Source organism: Calypte anna, chromosome 3 (genome assembly GCF_003957555.1).
Source record: "Calypte anna isolate BGI_N300 chromosome 3, bCalAnn1_v1.p, whole genome shotgun sequence".
Lineage (NCBI taxonomy): Eukaryota > Metazoa > Chordata > Aves > Apodiformes > Trochilidae > Calypte > Calypte anna.
This window is the reverse complement of record NC_044246.1, coordinates 107,796,559-107,811,319: the sequence shown is the minus strand read 5'-3', so window position 1 is coordinate 107,811,319 and position 14,761 is coordinate 107,796,559. Positions and strand designations below refer to the sequence as shown.

The following is a 14,761-nucleotide window of genomic DNA, read 5'->3' as shown; positions in this document are numbered from 1 at the left end:
TGTAGCCATGGAAGTGCATCTAAAATTCCACCTTCCTTTTAAAAATTTGGATGAAACTGACCAGTGGGTGTCAAAAAGATGTCGTTGAGAAAGAAAAGATTGTAGCTAACTTTGATGGCATGATCAACAGCATGCTTGGCTTCTTAAGAATCAGACTTTAGGGATCCACAGTTCAGTGTTGTGTGTCTCAGTTTTGAACTGAAACTTCTGTAAGAGTTATGGTCTCTCCCAGTTTGTAAGAATGCAGTCTTCAGTGTGAGATCCAGGGATGGAAATACTGATCCTGTCAATAGATAGACCTAGGTAGTGTCTTTATACAGCATATTTATTTGCTTTATGTACAAATGGTACTGTGAATCATGAAGTTGTTGTACTGTTTCATACTGTGTCAAATACTTGCTTCTATGAGGCTCCAATAGGAGAAGAGAAGATTGGCATTATGCTTAATTTGAAGAGTAACTACTGAAGGATAGAAATGATACTTGAAGTATTTTACAACAAAAACTAATTGACTACATTTATTTTTCTTTTTGTTGCTGTTCCAGAACTTTCTGTAGGAAGCTGGAAGGAAGCTTGATCATGTGCTATAGATTTATCTTGGATTTTTTTTAAATTTTCAGTGATTTGCCAAATAATGATAATTAATAGGAGGGGAATAGTTCTCAGTGAACATGAAAGCGTTGTTATTTTGGATGAATATAACATCAAGTAAAAATGTTGAGAAGATATTTTTCTTCCCCAACAGAGTCTCAGGAAGAAGATGGAGATATAGAAGCAGAAGAAGCAGAGGGAGAAGAAAATGATCGGCCATATAATCTCAGACAGAGAAAAACTGTTGAAAGATACCAGGCCCCTCCAATAGGTGAGGAACTAAACAGTGCCCATGGAATTCTAAGAATAACATGGGTGTGGGAAGGGCAAAGGGTTCCCATGCAGCATTAATGACTTCTGTCTTGCCTCTGTTTTTGCTCACCTTGTGAATAGGACTACTAAGACACTATCAGTTTGTCAGTAGTGGTGGTGCATGCTGCCTCTTAGGACTTAGGAAGAACTACCATGTGTTGAGCTCACGGTTGGAAGTGAAAGGGGTTTAGATTAGTAGTTGACAGAAGTTGAATTCAGAAAGCAATCTAATAAATGAGATAATTACATAGAAAAAAGTAGTTATTGTAATGCCTCTTTCTCTCCTTGAGTGGTAATCCTAGTTTGTAACTAAAGATAACTAAGATAAATTGCCTAGCAGCAGTTACCACATCCTGCCTAGATAAGAAATTTAGAATACAATAATATAATTCAGTTGGAAGGGACCTACACACCACAATGTTCATGTATTCCAACTTTTACCACTTCAGGGCTGACCAAAAGTTAAAGCATGTTATTCAGGGCATTGTCCAAATGACTCTTAAACACTGTCAGGGTTGGGGCATCGACCACCTTTATAGGAAACCTGCTCTAGTGTTTGACCAGCCTTTTCCATAAAGAAATGTTTCCTAATTAGGCTGAATTTCATCTGATGCAGCTTTGAACAATTCCCATACATCCTATCACTGAATCCCAGGGAGGAGAGCTTAGCACCCCTTTCTCACTTCCTCGTCCTCAGGAAGTTGTAGAGCCATGAAGTCACCTCTCAACCTCCTTTTCTCCAGACTAGACAAACCCAGTGTCCTCAGCTGCTCTTCATAGGACATGAAGTCTTCAGTGATCCATACAGGTTTTAGCATAGTGTCTCTTGATTTTGATCCCCTGAATACTTCTGTTTGAAAGAATGTATTCTGTGTGTATTTGGTTTAGAATACAGTGGTGTTGTAAAGGCAGTTTGGAAATGAAGACTGTGATGGAAAAATGCTGTGGTTTATATGTTAAGAAAAATTTCAATAGCAGGAACTTTGTGAAGTTCAGTGTGGACAAGTGTAAGGTCTTACAGATGGGAACACATAACCCAGGAGTACAGTTCAGACTGGGATTCCCTTGGCTAGAGAGCAGCCTTGTGGAAAGAGTCCTGGTGATCTTGGTGGACAGCAGGTTCAACATGGGTGAACAGTGTGCTGCAGCAGCAGCAAAGAAAGCCAACAGGGTGCTGGAATGCATCAACCAAGACATCACCAGCAGAGACAAAGAAGTTATTGTCCCATCCTGCTTTTGAAACTGCACCTGGAGCATTGTGTCCAGGTTTGGTCCACGCTCTACAAAAAGGATGCAGACAGGATGGAGAGAGTCCCAGAGAAGACCCATGAGAAAGATAAAGAGGAGTAGAGCACCTGTCATATGAGGAAAGGCTGAGAAAACTGTGTCTGTTAAGCCTTGAGAAAAGAAGGCTTAGGGGAGACCTATTATAATGTTGTAGTACTTAAAGGGGGGGCTACAAAGAAAATGGAGACTTCCTGTTTACAAGGAATCACATAGACCAGACAAGAGGGATGGGCACAAGTTGCTTCTGGGGAGATTCTGATTGGACCCAAAAGGAAAATTTTTCCCTCTGAGGACAGTCAGACACTGGAATGGTCTCCCAGGGAAAGGGGTGGATTCCCTCACTTCAGAGAGTTTTAAGTCTCAGCTTGACAAGATGCTGAGACACCTTATATAAATAGTAATATTAGAAGGGTTGGACCAGATGATCCTTGAGGTCCCTTCTGACCTTACATTCTATGATCCTATGAATGTATCAAGCCAAGTATGGTAATAAATGTAAGCCAAGTATGGAAATAAAACATTAGAGTCTGTATTTCCTTCTGCACTGCAGTACTTTTCTTACTCTGAGCTTTTGGAGAAAGCAGTGATAATATTATTGGTAAAACAAAAATCACTTTTGAGGTCTATTTAGATTAGTTTACTGTTCTTATGTAATTGATGCTACAAAACTGTAACTTCTCTTACTCAGTGCCAGCTCATCAAAAAAAGAGGGAAAATACACTGTTTGATATTCACAGATCTCCTGCAAGAAGAAGCCATATCAGGTAAATATCAGTCTTTTGCTCATCGTTTGCTGTCCCTCAGTGCATTTCTATTATCTTTTGATGTTCAAAACATTTTAGAATCAGTTGAACAATTCATGCATGTGTGTGGGTCTAAAATTGTATCTTAGGTTCAGATCTTGATCAACATACAAAAATTGATTTCTTAGCACTTCAGTACCCATTGAAGCTTTGTGAATGGGAACAGGTAGGCTGCAAGTATTGGAAGCAGAGTTGCACACTGCACTCTGTAGCTTTTTCTGTAAGGGCATATATTTAATGTTTAGATTCAAAGCAGCAGTTAAACAAATCCCCACTTTCTGCTCTGTAGAAACAAATAAATTGGGGTAATGTTTTGGGTTTTTTCCAGTTCAAATTTCATCTAAGTAATAGTAACAATTAAAAAAAAATATTTACTGAGCATGATTTTTGACTCTTATCTTTTGTGTCAAAGAAGTCTGGAATACACCAATTTGTCTTGGACACTGTTGATGGGATTATTTAACAAAATGAGATCAGCTTAATACATTTTTTTAAAATTATTTTTCAAATGCTTTTTAAAAAACTTCAAAATGTCAAGAAGTTAAATCTGTCCCTGAAATGAATGTGAGTCTCAGCTGAAACTCTACTTTTACTGTTTAGCTTAAGTGCCTAGTGAATATCTGAAAAGTGAATAAAATAGCAGCAGGATCTTATGATTCTTCAAATTTGTTTGTTTTTTCTTCAAGTGCCTATGACACTTGGCTGGGTAATCTCAGGACGTGTACTTGTTGCTAAGATATATGTGAAAGGCATTATCTCCAGTTTTAGCAGGCTTATTGCTCCACTTCCATTTTATTCCTTCTTCTCAGATGCTGTCACAAAAATTTATGTCTAATTGTGTGATACTATGATATATTTTTAAATGTATCCAATTTTTTGTCATTGAACAGTAAAACTGATTAACCCTGTTATCTTTTTGGCAAAAACAATCAATGCATTATTGTGTTCAGACAAATTATGCAGTTCACTCTATTGACTAAAACTGCATGAATTTTTACTCCTGGCAACTTTTACATGCAGAAGAAGTGCCAGCTTTTTTTAAACTGATACCAAACTGAACACCTTTTTGTAAAGAAGAATGTAATGTACATTCTTGAAATACCCTTAAACTAAAAAAAATGGTTCATGCAGACTTTGAACAGTAATTTCAATTAGACTCTGATCAGAGGTTGAAATGCAGTGCAAATATTTTGTGAAACTTTTCTGCTGTTCAGAATTAAAGATCTCATAAAAAGAGACCATATGCTTTAGGAAGCATGGATTTTTTACCAAGAGTATTTAAAGGGAAGCATCAAACTGAGGAAGGAGATACTTGTTATGTTAGAGGTGGCTAGAGTGGTTGAAGACTTTCTTAATTAAAATTTTACCTGATGAACTTCAGCAGCCTATTGATTAAATGCTCCAGTCACACTTGCTAAGGTAAAATGGACTGGAACACATTTCTTATTAGAGATCTACTATTTTAATAAGGTCCCTGTTGAGATCAGATATTCCTGTGACAGTAAACGATGTTGCTTCCCTCACAGATTATTTTCATATTTAATAAAACTAAGATCTGCTTGCACCTTAAACCTGGGCAGTACTGTACTTGCCATTTCAGGTTTTTTTTTTTTTTTTTTTTTTTTTTTTTATAAAAGAATCAAAACATGTCATTCTGCTGCAGAAAAGACTGAATTTTATTTTGCTCCCTCAATAGGAGAAAGAAGCATGCCATTCACAGCAGTGACACAACTTCCTCAGATGAAGAACGTTTTGAAAGAAGAAAATCTAAAAGCATGGCCAGAGCAAGAAATAGGTAACAAAACATCCCGGGTTTTTAGGAGGCTTTGTTTCTTTATTAATCAGCAGAAAACAATCAGACCTACTCTATAATGTCCTATCAGTTCTGCAGATTTATTCATTCTGGATGGGATTACCTGCAGACACAACGTAGGAGGGTTGTTTTTTATATATTAACATACATTTTGAAGTCTTATGAGTAGATAATTAACAATAGTGGTAAACAGATGGAAAGATAAGAATAACAATAACAGTTGAGTTGTAAGGCTGATGAATCCCGTCAGTTGAAATGGATTTTTCTTCTTGGTGTTACTTGGTTCCAGTCAGTTCAGTTGTACTCCTAATACTGGCTTTTATTTCTGTCTTCCTGTTGTGTAATAGTAGGTGCATTCTATACATCCAACAGAGTATTTTTTACCTTACATTTATTCACCAGTTACTTACTGCCACAAATACATTATTTGGAAAACTGAACAGACAAAGGGAGTATGTACTTATGTTATTTTTTCCATGTCTTTGTCTGTCACACCATTTCCTCAAACTGAGAAATTCCAGGAATGCACAATTACCAAAAGTGTACTTGCAAGTGTGATTTGTATCTTACTGGTACTTTCTTCCTCTCTTTATCTGTGCATTTGACCTGATGTAACATCCATGTAGGAGCTTAAAGCCTTCTTAGTATATACAAGAAGCTGGAATAGGTAGATTTGAGTTATGGCTGGTCTGCAAGAAATACTTTAATTTCCTGTCTTTGGACTCTAATGAGCTATATTCTTAAAATTTTTTTACCTTGTACTGTTAATCCTTTTCTTACTCTCCTGAACTTAGGCACCTCATCTCTGGCAGTAGAGAGTGCTCTGTTCTTTTGGTCATTATTTTTTTCTTCTGTTTAGTCAAAATAGTCAGTCCAGCCTAGTTCTCCAGATTAAAACATCTGTATGGAAGCCTAAAACTCTCTTTGTATTTATGGAACTTTGACATATACAGGAATAATTATGACAATAAAAAGATTACTTTTGATCAACTTATCAATTCAGGAATGTTGTCCCTTCAATCAGCAGAAGGCATTTAATCTCTTGCTTCTTCCCATTCTAGCAAAATGATCAGCATAGAAAAATACTCAATTTGCTGGCTTTTGTTGTTGTTGGACAGGTGCCTGCCTTTAAACTTCAGAGCAGAAGACTTAGCCAGTGGAATCCTGCGAGAACGTGTGAAAGTTGGGGCAAGTTTGGCTGATGTTGACCCTATGATTGTTGATAAATCGGTAGGTTTTGTTAAAACTTTGCTTCCCTTCCTCCAGTTCTGCATAAGCAGAATCACCACAGCCTCTCATTAGAGTTGAAGTAAAATCATTATAAGCTCACTGATTTTTTTTTTCTCAAAGCTGCTTTATGTTCAGTCCTTTGGGCCACAAAGCATTTGCTTTTACCAGCAGGCTGCATATATACTGTAAATAAGCCAAAATATATATTGACCAGCTCTTTGTTTACAGCCAGTTTGTGATTATTTGTAATAGTAAAACTGGGAGATGTTGAGCAGCACAGAAAACAGAAGTACTGACCACCCAGAGTGGTGCTGGCTGTGTAGGTCCTTTGCCTGTTCAGAAACAATGGTGCACATTAGCTTAAGGCTTTTGTTGTGCAGAAGCTGCTGAATTATTCCTAGGGTTGTGGCATTGTCTAGAAGTACTTTGCCTCACTTTATATTATGTTGTGCCTGAGCTTAAAAATGCTCTCAAACTTAGGCTGGACCTGTAGATATCCAAGTGTCTCTGGCATATTTAACTTGCAAAATAGGTAAATGTCATGTGGGCAGCCATGAGTTGGCTTTCTTAATGGTTTTTACACGTTCAAAATTCACAGAGCTCCTGTTGATCAATGTAATGTTGCTTGTAATTTGTTTTCAAATGTGCTATTTTAAATGTATAGGTAGTCTTTGTGCAAAGCTGCTAAAATATATGCTTTATATACCTTTTTTTTCCCCTTAGGTGCGTTTTGATAGTATAGGGGGATTGAGCCATCATATTCTTGCACTTAAGGAAATGGTAGTGTTTCCTCTTCTCTATCCAGAAATATTTGAAAAGTTCAAAATTCAGCCACCAAGGTAAGTGTATTCACTTTTATTGTTACAATTTTAATTTATCAAGCTCTGAAGAATGCTTCAGTTAAAAATACATAGAAGATTGATTCTGAAATGTTTATAGTTCAGATAGACTTCAGTGCTTGCTACTCCACTTGTCTCTCAGAATGTAAAAAATGGGATGTAGAGTTACAAAAATCTAATTTGTCTTTCTTGGAGGAAGATAAACTTTGTGATTTGGTCAAAGAGAGAGTTCTCAAGCGTTATATTTAGTAACACGTTTTGCTTTTTTTTCCCCCCAACATGTTACAAATATTTTTTAAATAAAGCTAAATATTTCTTTTATCAAAGTAAACTCAGTAGTATATTTTGATATTTACCAATAAGGTATTGTGGCGTGTGATTTAAATGGTTGCACATAATCTAAGTAAATGAAAAATTTGGGGATATTTGTGGTTTTTAAATGAAGTGTGTTTCTCCAAAGAAGTAATAAAAATTGAATCAAGTATTATATAAGATTTAATACTTGAGAAAGTATTTAACTAGATTAAAACAGTCCATTGGGAGCTTAGTAATTCTTTGATTAATGTTATCTCCAAAGCAGAGATTTACTGATTGGAAAAGAGTTAAACTTATGTTTTATGAAATCATGTTGAATACACTGAATGATAATACTAGAAGTCTTTCTTCTCCAGGCTCCCTGTCTTGATTGTAAAATTTGACTTGGAGTTTTTCAGGAGACATAAAATAAGTTTGTGACTGTGTTGATCCATTTATCTTCAGGGGCTGTTTATTCTATGGTCCTCCTGGAACAGGTAAAACCCTGGTAGCTAGAGCTCTAGCTAATGAATGCAGTCAAGGTGACAAAAAGGTGGCTTTCTTTATGAGGAAAGGAGCAGACTGTCTCAGTAAGTGGGTTGGTGAATCTGAACGTCAGCTTCGACTCCTTTTTGATCAGGTTAGAAGAAAATATGTGTATTTCATATAATTTCTCTGTATGTCTTGTTTGTTTGTTTGCTTGTTTGCAATTGAAACTAAACACCTGTAAATTTGCACAGATGGGGCAGAATTCGTCCAAGTTATTATATATCTAGATGAAGAAATAGAGGAATGCTGAGAATAGTTTTCTTGCTCTGAAAACTGAGGGGAAGAAGTCTGTTGACTTGCCCGTTAATGAAGTAGACAAAATAGTTTGAGTAAAAATGGATTAAAATATTCATGTCAATGTTTTGTCTGACATGCTCAAGATAAATGCTGTATGGAGGAGGATACAGGATTGCATCTGCTCTGTGTATATTTTGGTATCCTTATCTGGCTTGTTAAATGATGGACAGAAGTGAGTGTCACATCAAGCAGTGAGACCTTGCTGCTCAAAACTGTTTTCAGATATAAATGTAAACAAACAGGTTGTGAGCAGATAAGATGCTGTTTGCTGTAACTGAGGATAAGGTATCTCAGTTTGGCTTTAATTTCTGAGACACACAGTAAAACTGATACGCTGGTGCCATCTTGCTTATTCAGGGGAGAATGCAATATTTTTTTGCTTTAAAACAATACAGTAGCAGTTTTATTGTCAGTCTGTACACTTTTTAATAAAGATGTCTCAATATATCATATGTGTTAACTTACCATTAATGCTTTGTAGTAAAAGCAAATGGTTTTGTGTGTTGGTGGATAAATTATGAAATAACATTTTTTTTGTTGTTGTTTGCATACCAGGCATACTTGATGAGACCCTCTATAATCTTTTTTGATGAAATAGATGGCTTGGCTCCAGTTCGTTCTAGTAGACAAGATCAGATTCACAGGTAATATTTCTAATGTGCTAACATGATTTTGGTATTTGCTACATTATCTTGGTAAACTCTTAACTCTAATCTGGCTCAGTTCCCAGGAAAGGTTTTTACATTTTCTTAATCCCACTTGCAGTAGAAAGGACAGATTGTTGAGTCTTTGTGGTGCCAAAAGTCATTTACTCTCTTCCTCAGACACACTGTAAATTGCTGAGGATTGAGTTGTAGTGGAGATTACCTGTCAACCAGATTATTAACTTAAAGATTTCCATAGCCTTTCCTTTGATTGCTGGTTTTATACCATGTACACAGCTTAGTTACCCATCCAGTAGCATAAACATGTGAAAAAAGTTACATTCTGAATTGATGAATTGTAATGTTTAGTGAATGAATGGGGTAGTGGGGGTCCTTTTGTTTCTGGATGAAGTCATGTGCAAAGTTATCTTGAGTTGTTTCTGTGTCATTTTATTTTTCCACAACAGTTTAGTGCTGGCTGAAAGGTTTCCTGGGTGCCTTCAGTCTGTTTTGCTGCACTTTTAATGGCATTTTTAGTCTATCCTTTATTTTATAGATGATGGTATTTCTGTGTATCTCTCCCTCCACTCACCTGAGGGAGGGACAGGAAAAAAACTTTGAGGCCAGCAGACCAGGAGGTTATGGGAACATGGCTTTATTTGATGTGTCTTTCTTCTGGCTGGTGCTACAGTTGTGTTAAACAGATGGTGTATGCCCTGGTAGTGGAAGAGAACTTGCAGAGCTGCAGAATTTGCAGGCTTCCTCAACTCACATTCCTCAAAAGAGTTAAAGGAGGAAGTTTGAATTTGATATAATACTGCAGTCATAATACAAAGTATAGTACAGATAATAACAAAAGGTTCATTCTTGCTTTGAGACTTGAAACAGTTCTGCAATTTTAATTTTTTTTTAAACTTAGTGTGTTTTTTTTCTTTAAAATGATGAATGTTACAGTTGTAAAAGTAAAAATTCTTGCAGTGTTCTCTAAACACTCTTTTTTTTGGAAAACTCTCTTTTAGCTCTATAGTATCTACTCTTCTTGCACTCATGGATGGACTGGATAACAGAGGTGAAATAGTTGTAATTGGTGCTACAAACAGACTGGATTCAATAGATCCTGCACTCAGGAGACCTGGTCGCTTTGACAGGGAATTTTTATTCAACTTGCCTGATCAAAAGGTAAAATTTCTGAAGGAGATGTATGAATAAATATTTCTAATATATTAAAGATTTGAATTCCTGGTGTCCAGGCTTATAAAGTAACTGTTACTGAGGTAACAGTTTAATTTTAGGAAGACATTCTTAGTAAAACAAATTGATAGTACACTTATATTGCTACTGTTTTTTTACTGGAATGTAAATTGTTTGCATTAAACTGAATTGTTTGTTTAAATACTCTAGATTTGTATCAATTTATATAATGAGCCTTAACTGTTAGGGTTTTGGAAGTTTTGGTAAGAGCAAGTAGCTTTTTCTTAAATAATGACATAAAATTTGTAGGTTCAAAACCAGACACAAATTTGGTAATAGGAACATTTCAGTTCCTTGCTCTGGACTTAGATAAACTCAACCATATTTCATTAATATATACTTAAATTTACTTTGCATATTGGAAGATGTATTTGGATTCTATACAAATTTTAAATGAAGTAGTTCTGGAGTTCAGTTGTATGTGCTGTGCTACTCAGCAGCACATAAATTGGTGAGGCATTTGACAGTTGAAGCTGTTAATCATATGTGTAGCAATTAAAAATTAAATCATAGAATTATGATAATACCTACTAGAACACAGTTTTGATTAGTTAATGTATAATAATGTTGTTGATTAAACAGCAATTAAAATGTGTAACTGGTATACTTACAAAATCAGTGCTTATATGTGGAACTAAAAAAGAGAGTCTGTTCCTGAGAGACTTTGAGTACTAAGTTCTCTTTTATGTGTCTCAGTGACATGTCAGAAACAGGTAAAATAGCTTTATATTCACATGAATATATGTTTTTCTCTACAATTTTAATGTGTTTTTCTCTTCAATATGTACTGTGGATTTGGCTTGTTAATTTTGATATCTTCTCTTTTTTTTTCCTTTTGTTTTGGTTTTTTTTTTCCTTTTTTTTTTAAAGGCACGGAAGCACATTTTACAAATTCATACCAGGGATTGGAACCCCAAACTGTCAGATCCTTTCTTAGGAGAACTCGCTGAAAAATGTGTTGGTGAGTGTTACCATGTTAGCACTTTTACTATAGATGCTTTTTCTTCTGTGTAAAACTTTGAAAGTAAATTAAATGTATCAGAATATTTAAATATTAGCTCCAACAATATTCTTTTTCTTTTTTATCTTTTTTTTTCTTTTTTTTTGGTAATAAAACATGCTTCAGTTGTGCTAAAACATGATGAGTATCTAGTAGTCATTTGGAAATACAATCAGTTTTCCTTCCTGTAACATCATGGGATGTAGACTCTCAAGGAGAAGCAAAATGAAGTGGGAATTGGAATCTTTACACGGACTTCCACTTAAATTAGTATACTACTGAAGAGATAGGGAGGCTTGGGTTTTTTCATCTGTCAACTTAAGCAAGGAAAATTCAGTACTTTTTGTTTTTTTGTTGCTTGTGCGTTGGTTTTGGGTTTTTTTTATTTATTTTATTTTTACTGACTGGCATGCTCTCCTCTGACAGAAATCTGACAAACTAATGAGCCCTTTTTAAAGATGAATTATTTTTCCAGATTGCTAGCACTGAACAACCCTTAAGTGTTAGATACAGGCAGGGGGGAAAAAAAGCACCACACCATGAGTACATTAAATATACCTCTGGAGCACCCAAAGACCTGCTGTACTGAATGGAGGATGATTGTTCAAGATAAACCTGCTGCTTAAAAGCTAATCAGAAACAAAACCAAATAGATTCATAGTGAATATAACAGAGAAAACAACCCTAAAACACACACCACCATCTCTTCTCAACCATTTGTCATGGCAAAGATACATCCTCTGTCAGTCAGCTGCTTGAAGAAGCATGGAAGTTCTCAGGAAAAGGACAGTCTCAAATATCTATGCATTGGAATCCATCATCAGAGACATAAGAACTTTAAATTGAACATCAGTCCATTCAGTCAGCCCCAGTACATCCGAATTATCCTCTTCATCCACAGGAACGTCTCTCATTGAAGCAGCATCCTCCGCTTTTGATGCACAAAGACTTCAACATCTTCTGGTGAGGAGAAAACATAACTATCCAGCCAACTCCAGTTTAAACTCTGCCGGGTATAAGACAGCATGTGCCAAACCCATTTCATGTAAATTCTGCTTGAGTTGTGCAGAGACGTGGTGCTGCTTAGTGGGAGAGAGGGGAATAGATGGGATAAAACCCAGTTTGAAAATTCCCCGTATTTTTGTGGTGAGGACAGAGTAGTTTCAAATTTCAGTGCATAGGGAAAGACATTGGTAGGTTTGCTTGGAAGATGTTCTTTGTGCTCAGTAAAGCCTGTCAGTTCCATGGAAAAGTCAGCTAATGAAAAGAAATGCCCTTTTCTGTTTTCGTTGGCTTTCCTACTGTCCAACTGCTTTGCACTTGATTGTCTCCATTCTGTATCGTGGAATTTAAATGTTTTCATACATCCAAGATTAAAACCTTTTGACTATTACAAAGACTTTTTAAAACAGCTGAAGACAGACAGGTTTATCTTCGTCTTGAGATTGCCTCATCATTTCTATAAGTGAAATCTGCAGCAACTAATAATTTAAACAGACTTTCAAGATTCTTTGCAGCCACTGAAAATCAAAATCAATTGGTGTGCTTATCAGGCTGGTACTGTATATACTGGTCTGCTACTTCCTCTTGTGTGCAGATTTTTCCTTAAAAGCAAACAAACAAAACACAAAAAACCAACAACACCCCCTGATCCCCAACTAAAAGCTGCCTGAACTGGACAGGCTTTTCACACAGCATGATTTATACCCATCTCCAGTTCAGCAAACTTGGCAACACTTAAATACAAGCTCATGGATCCTAGTGAAGAGAGCTGCTGAAATACTAGCAAAGTAAATGACTTTGGGGAAGCAGGTATATCTGTGACTCAAGATTTTTTAAGACCTGGGAGTGTAATTATAAAGAAATTAAAAGGAAAAAAAGCCCCAGGACTTGAAAAAAAAGTAGGTTATTTCCTGAGGGTTGATTTTTATCCCAGGTGTTATAGATTACATACGTTTTAGAAGATTTCTATGTATGTAAGAATGAAAGAACTCACTTCACTGAATATAACTGCATGACTGCAGTGTGTGTTAACACAGAATGAAGCAGTTTGAGGAGAGCATGGAATTGCTCAGAAGAACATGCACTGATGTCTTAATACCTTCAATAAACACAAATAATCATTGTTTTTTCCTCCATAGAAGCATGTACTGGAGGTGGGTCCTAGCTATCCTGAACTTTGTCTGTCTTACTGTGCTTACTTGTTATGAATGGTAACTTTCTGTAGGTAGAGACACTGGTACTTTTATTAGTTCAGTCTTGTAGGAAACAAAACATTAGCAGCTGAAAAAGTGTGAATTCCTCCATCTGTCATCTTGCAAATCACTCTTTTTACAAGTACTAAGGGATATTTAAATAAAGTTAACTAGAATTGTAAAGAAGCAAACCATCATTCTCAAGATGATTGGTACAAACAACTATTCTGTACTTATTATTGCAGGATCATTTTCTAGCAACATGATATCATGTTAGAATATTGTTCCCCATCAGAATGTAAAGATGTCAGGGTGGTTTTGGCACTGGTGTTCTTATTTGTCACACAGTGCTCATATTTAAAAAAAACCAACAACATAATAGATACTTCTCACTTCTGTTACCATGCAAAGTTGTTTTTCACTTGCTTTCCCAGCAGTCCACTTTGGGAGTTGTAGGCAGATGGTAAGAAGTGGTAAGGGTCGTTCACCTAAATCTTTTACTTAGCTCAATCTTTTACTTGCTGTTTGTTGTTAGTTTTTGAGGTGAATACTAGGCAGAAGAAATTTTAGAGATGACATGATTTCTGCACGTTAGAAGTGGAAAAGTATGACTTGAAAATTTCAGTGATAAAAGCTAATTCTTTGAAAAACTACATGGGAATTCACTTATTTGGTGTCCTGCTCATTGAAAGTTGGACTTTGAAAACATTTAGCAGGATGAGCTGGTGATGGGTAGAACAAAATGGGCTGCTTGCCAAGAATACTTGTTCTCTGCTAAGTTATGGTGTGCCAGTACATTTTGCCTGCCAAATTGAACATCCTTTGTGAGATACTTCAAAACTGGAAGTAAATGCACTGATCCTTGATTTGACATTATAGTGTCAATTTGGGCAAGAAGAAATAAATGTTGTTTACTGCCAGCATGATAAATTTTATTTTAATTTGACAATCCTTTACTCATGTTTTTCTTTCTCATAGTCAGTGTGCATTTACTTCTTAGAAATAAAAAGCTCTTTAATATTTCAGAGGACAGAGGAATTTTGAAGTTTTCCTGTCACTGAAATGGATCTACACTATGCACAGGAGAGTCCATTAAAAAGACACCAATTATTACTCTTCAAATGTAATTGCTCCTGAGAAATGAAAAGTAGAAACAAAGACTGTGTATTTGATCACCTGAGAATTTAATTTTAAAAATAGGCCACAGGCTATTATTTCCTAATTTTGCATTTCTTTCGAGAGATAGGAGCGGTGATTAAAATGACTGTTAGAAAATATTACAGCATTTATTAATAGAAAAATTTGATAGAGATATATATATATACGTATATAGCTCATGAGGTGCTGAGTTTTGGCATGAAGATGCTCGATTAATTTTTAAGGCTGCAGGCATTCAGGGTGCCATCTCTATGCCAATCTTTGATTTAAGCTTTGGTTTAGTGCAGTAAATCCTCTGTGCCTCTGATTTGAGAAGAGAACCAATTTAAATAGGAATGTCATACCTGATACTGAAAGAACAAAAAAGAATTTAGAGGAACAACTTTGGTTTTCATTTCTCTGATGCACCTGTAGCACCTAATAGATTCACGTGTTTGATGGAGTGTGTCTGTGTGGTTTTGATTTTATGAAGGGGGTGAGTTTAAAAAAAAAATCACC

At 35.9% G+C, this 14,761-nt stretch overlaps 1 protein-coding gene across 1 annotated transcript in view; it reads left to right on the top strand.

Moving 5' to 3' along the window:
• The window catches only part of ATAD2B (ATPase family AAA domain containing 2B), a 79,115-nt gene that overhangs the window by 21,702 nt on the left and 42,652 nt on the right, over window positions 1-14,761 (top strand). The window contains exons 7-15 of the mRNA XM_030448127.1: window positions 746-862; window positions 2,879-2,954; window positions 4,690-4,788; window positions 5,925-6,036; window positions 6,760-6,875; window positions 7,635-7,809; window positions 8,571-8,659; window positions 9,679-9,838; window positions 10,781-10,871. Of these exons, the coding sequence (XP_030303987.1) occupies window positions 746-862; window positions 2,879-2,954; window positions 4,690-4,788; window positions 5,925-6,036; window positions 6,760-6,875; window positions 7,635-7,809; window positions 8,571-8,659; window positions 9,679-9,838; window positions 10,781-10,871 (1,035 nt within the window). The remainder of the gene's footprint in view (window positions 1-745; window positions 863-2,878; window positions 2,955-4,689; window positions 4,789-5,924; window positions 6,037-6,759; window positions 6,876-7,634; window positions 7,810-8,570; window positions 8,660-9,678; window positions 9,839-10,780; window positions 10,872-14,761) is intronic.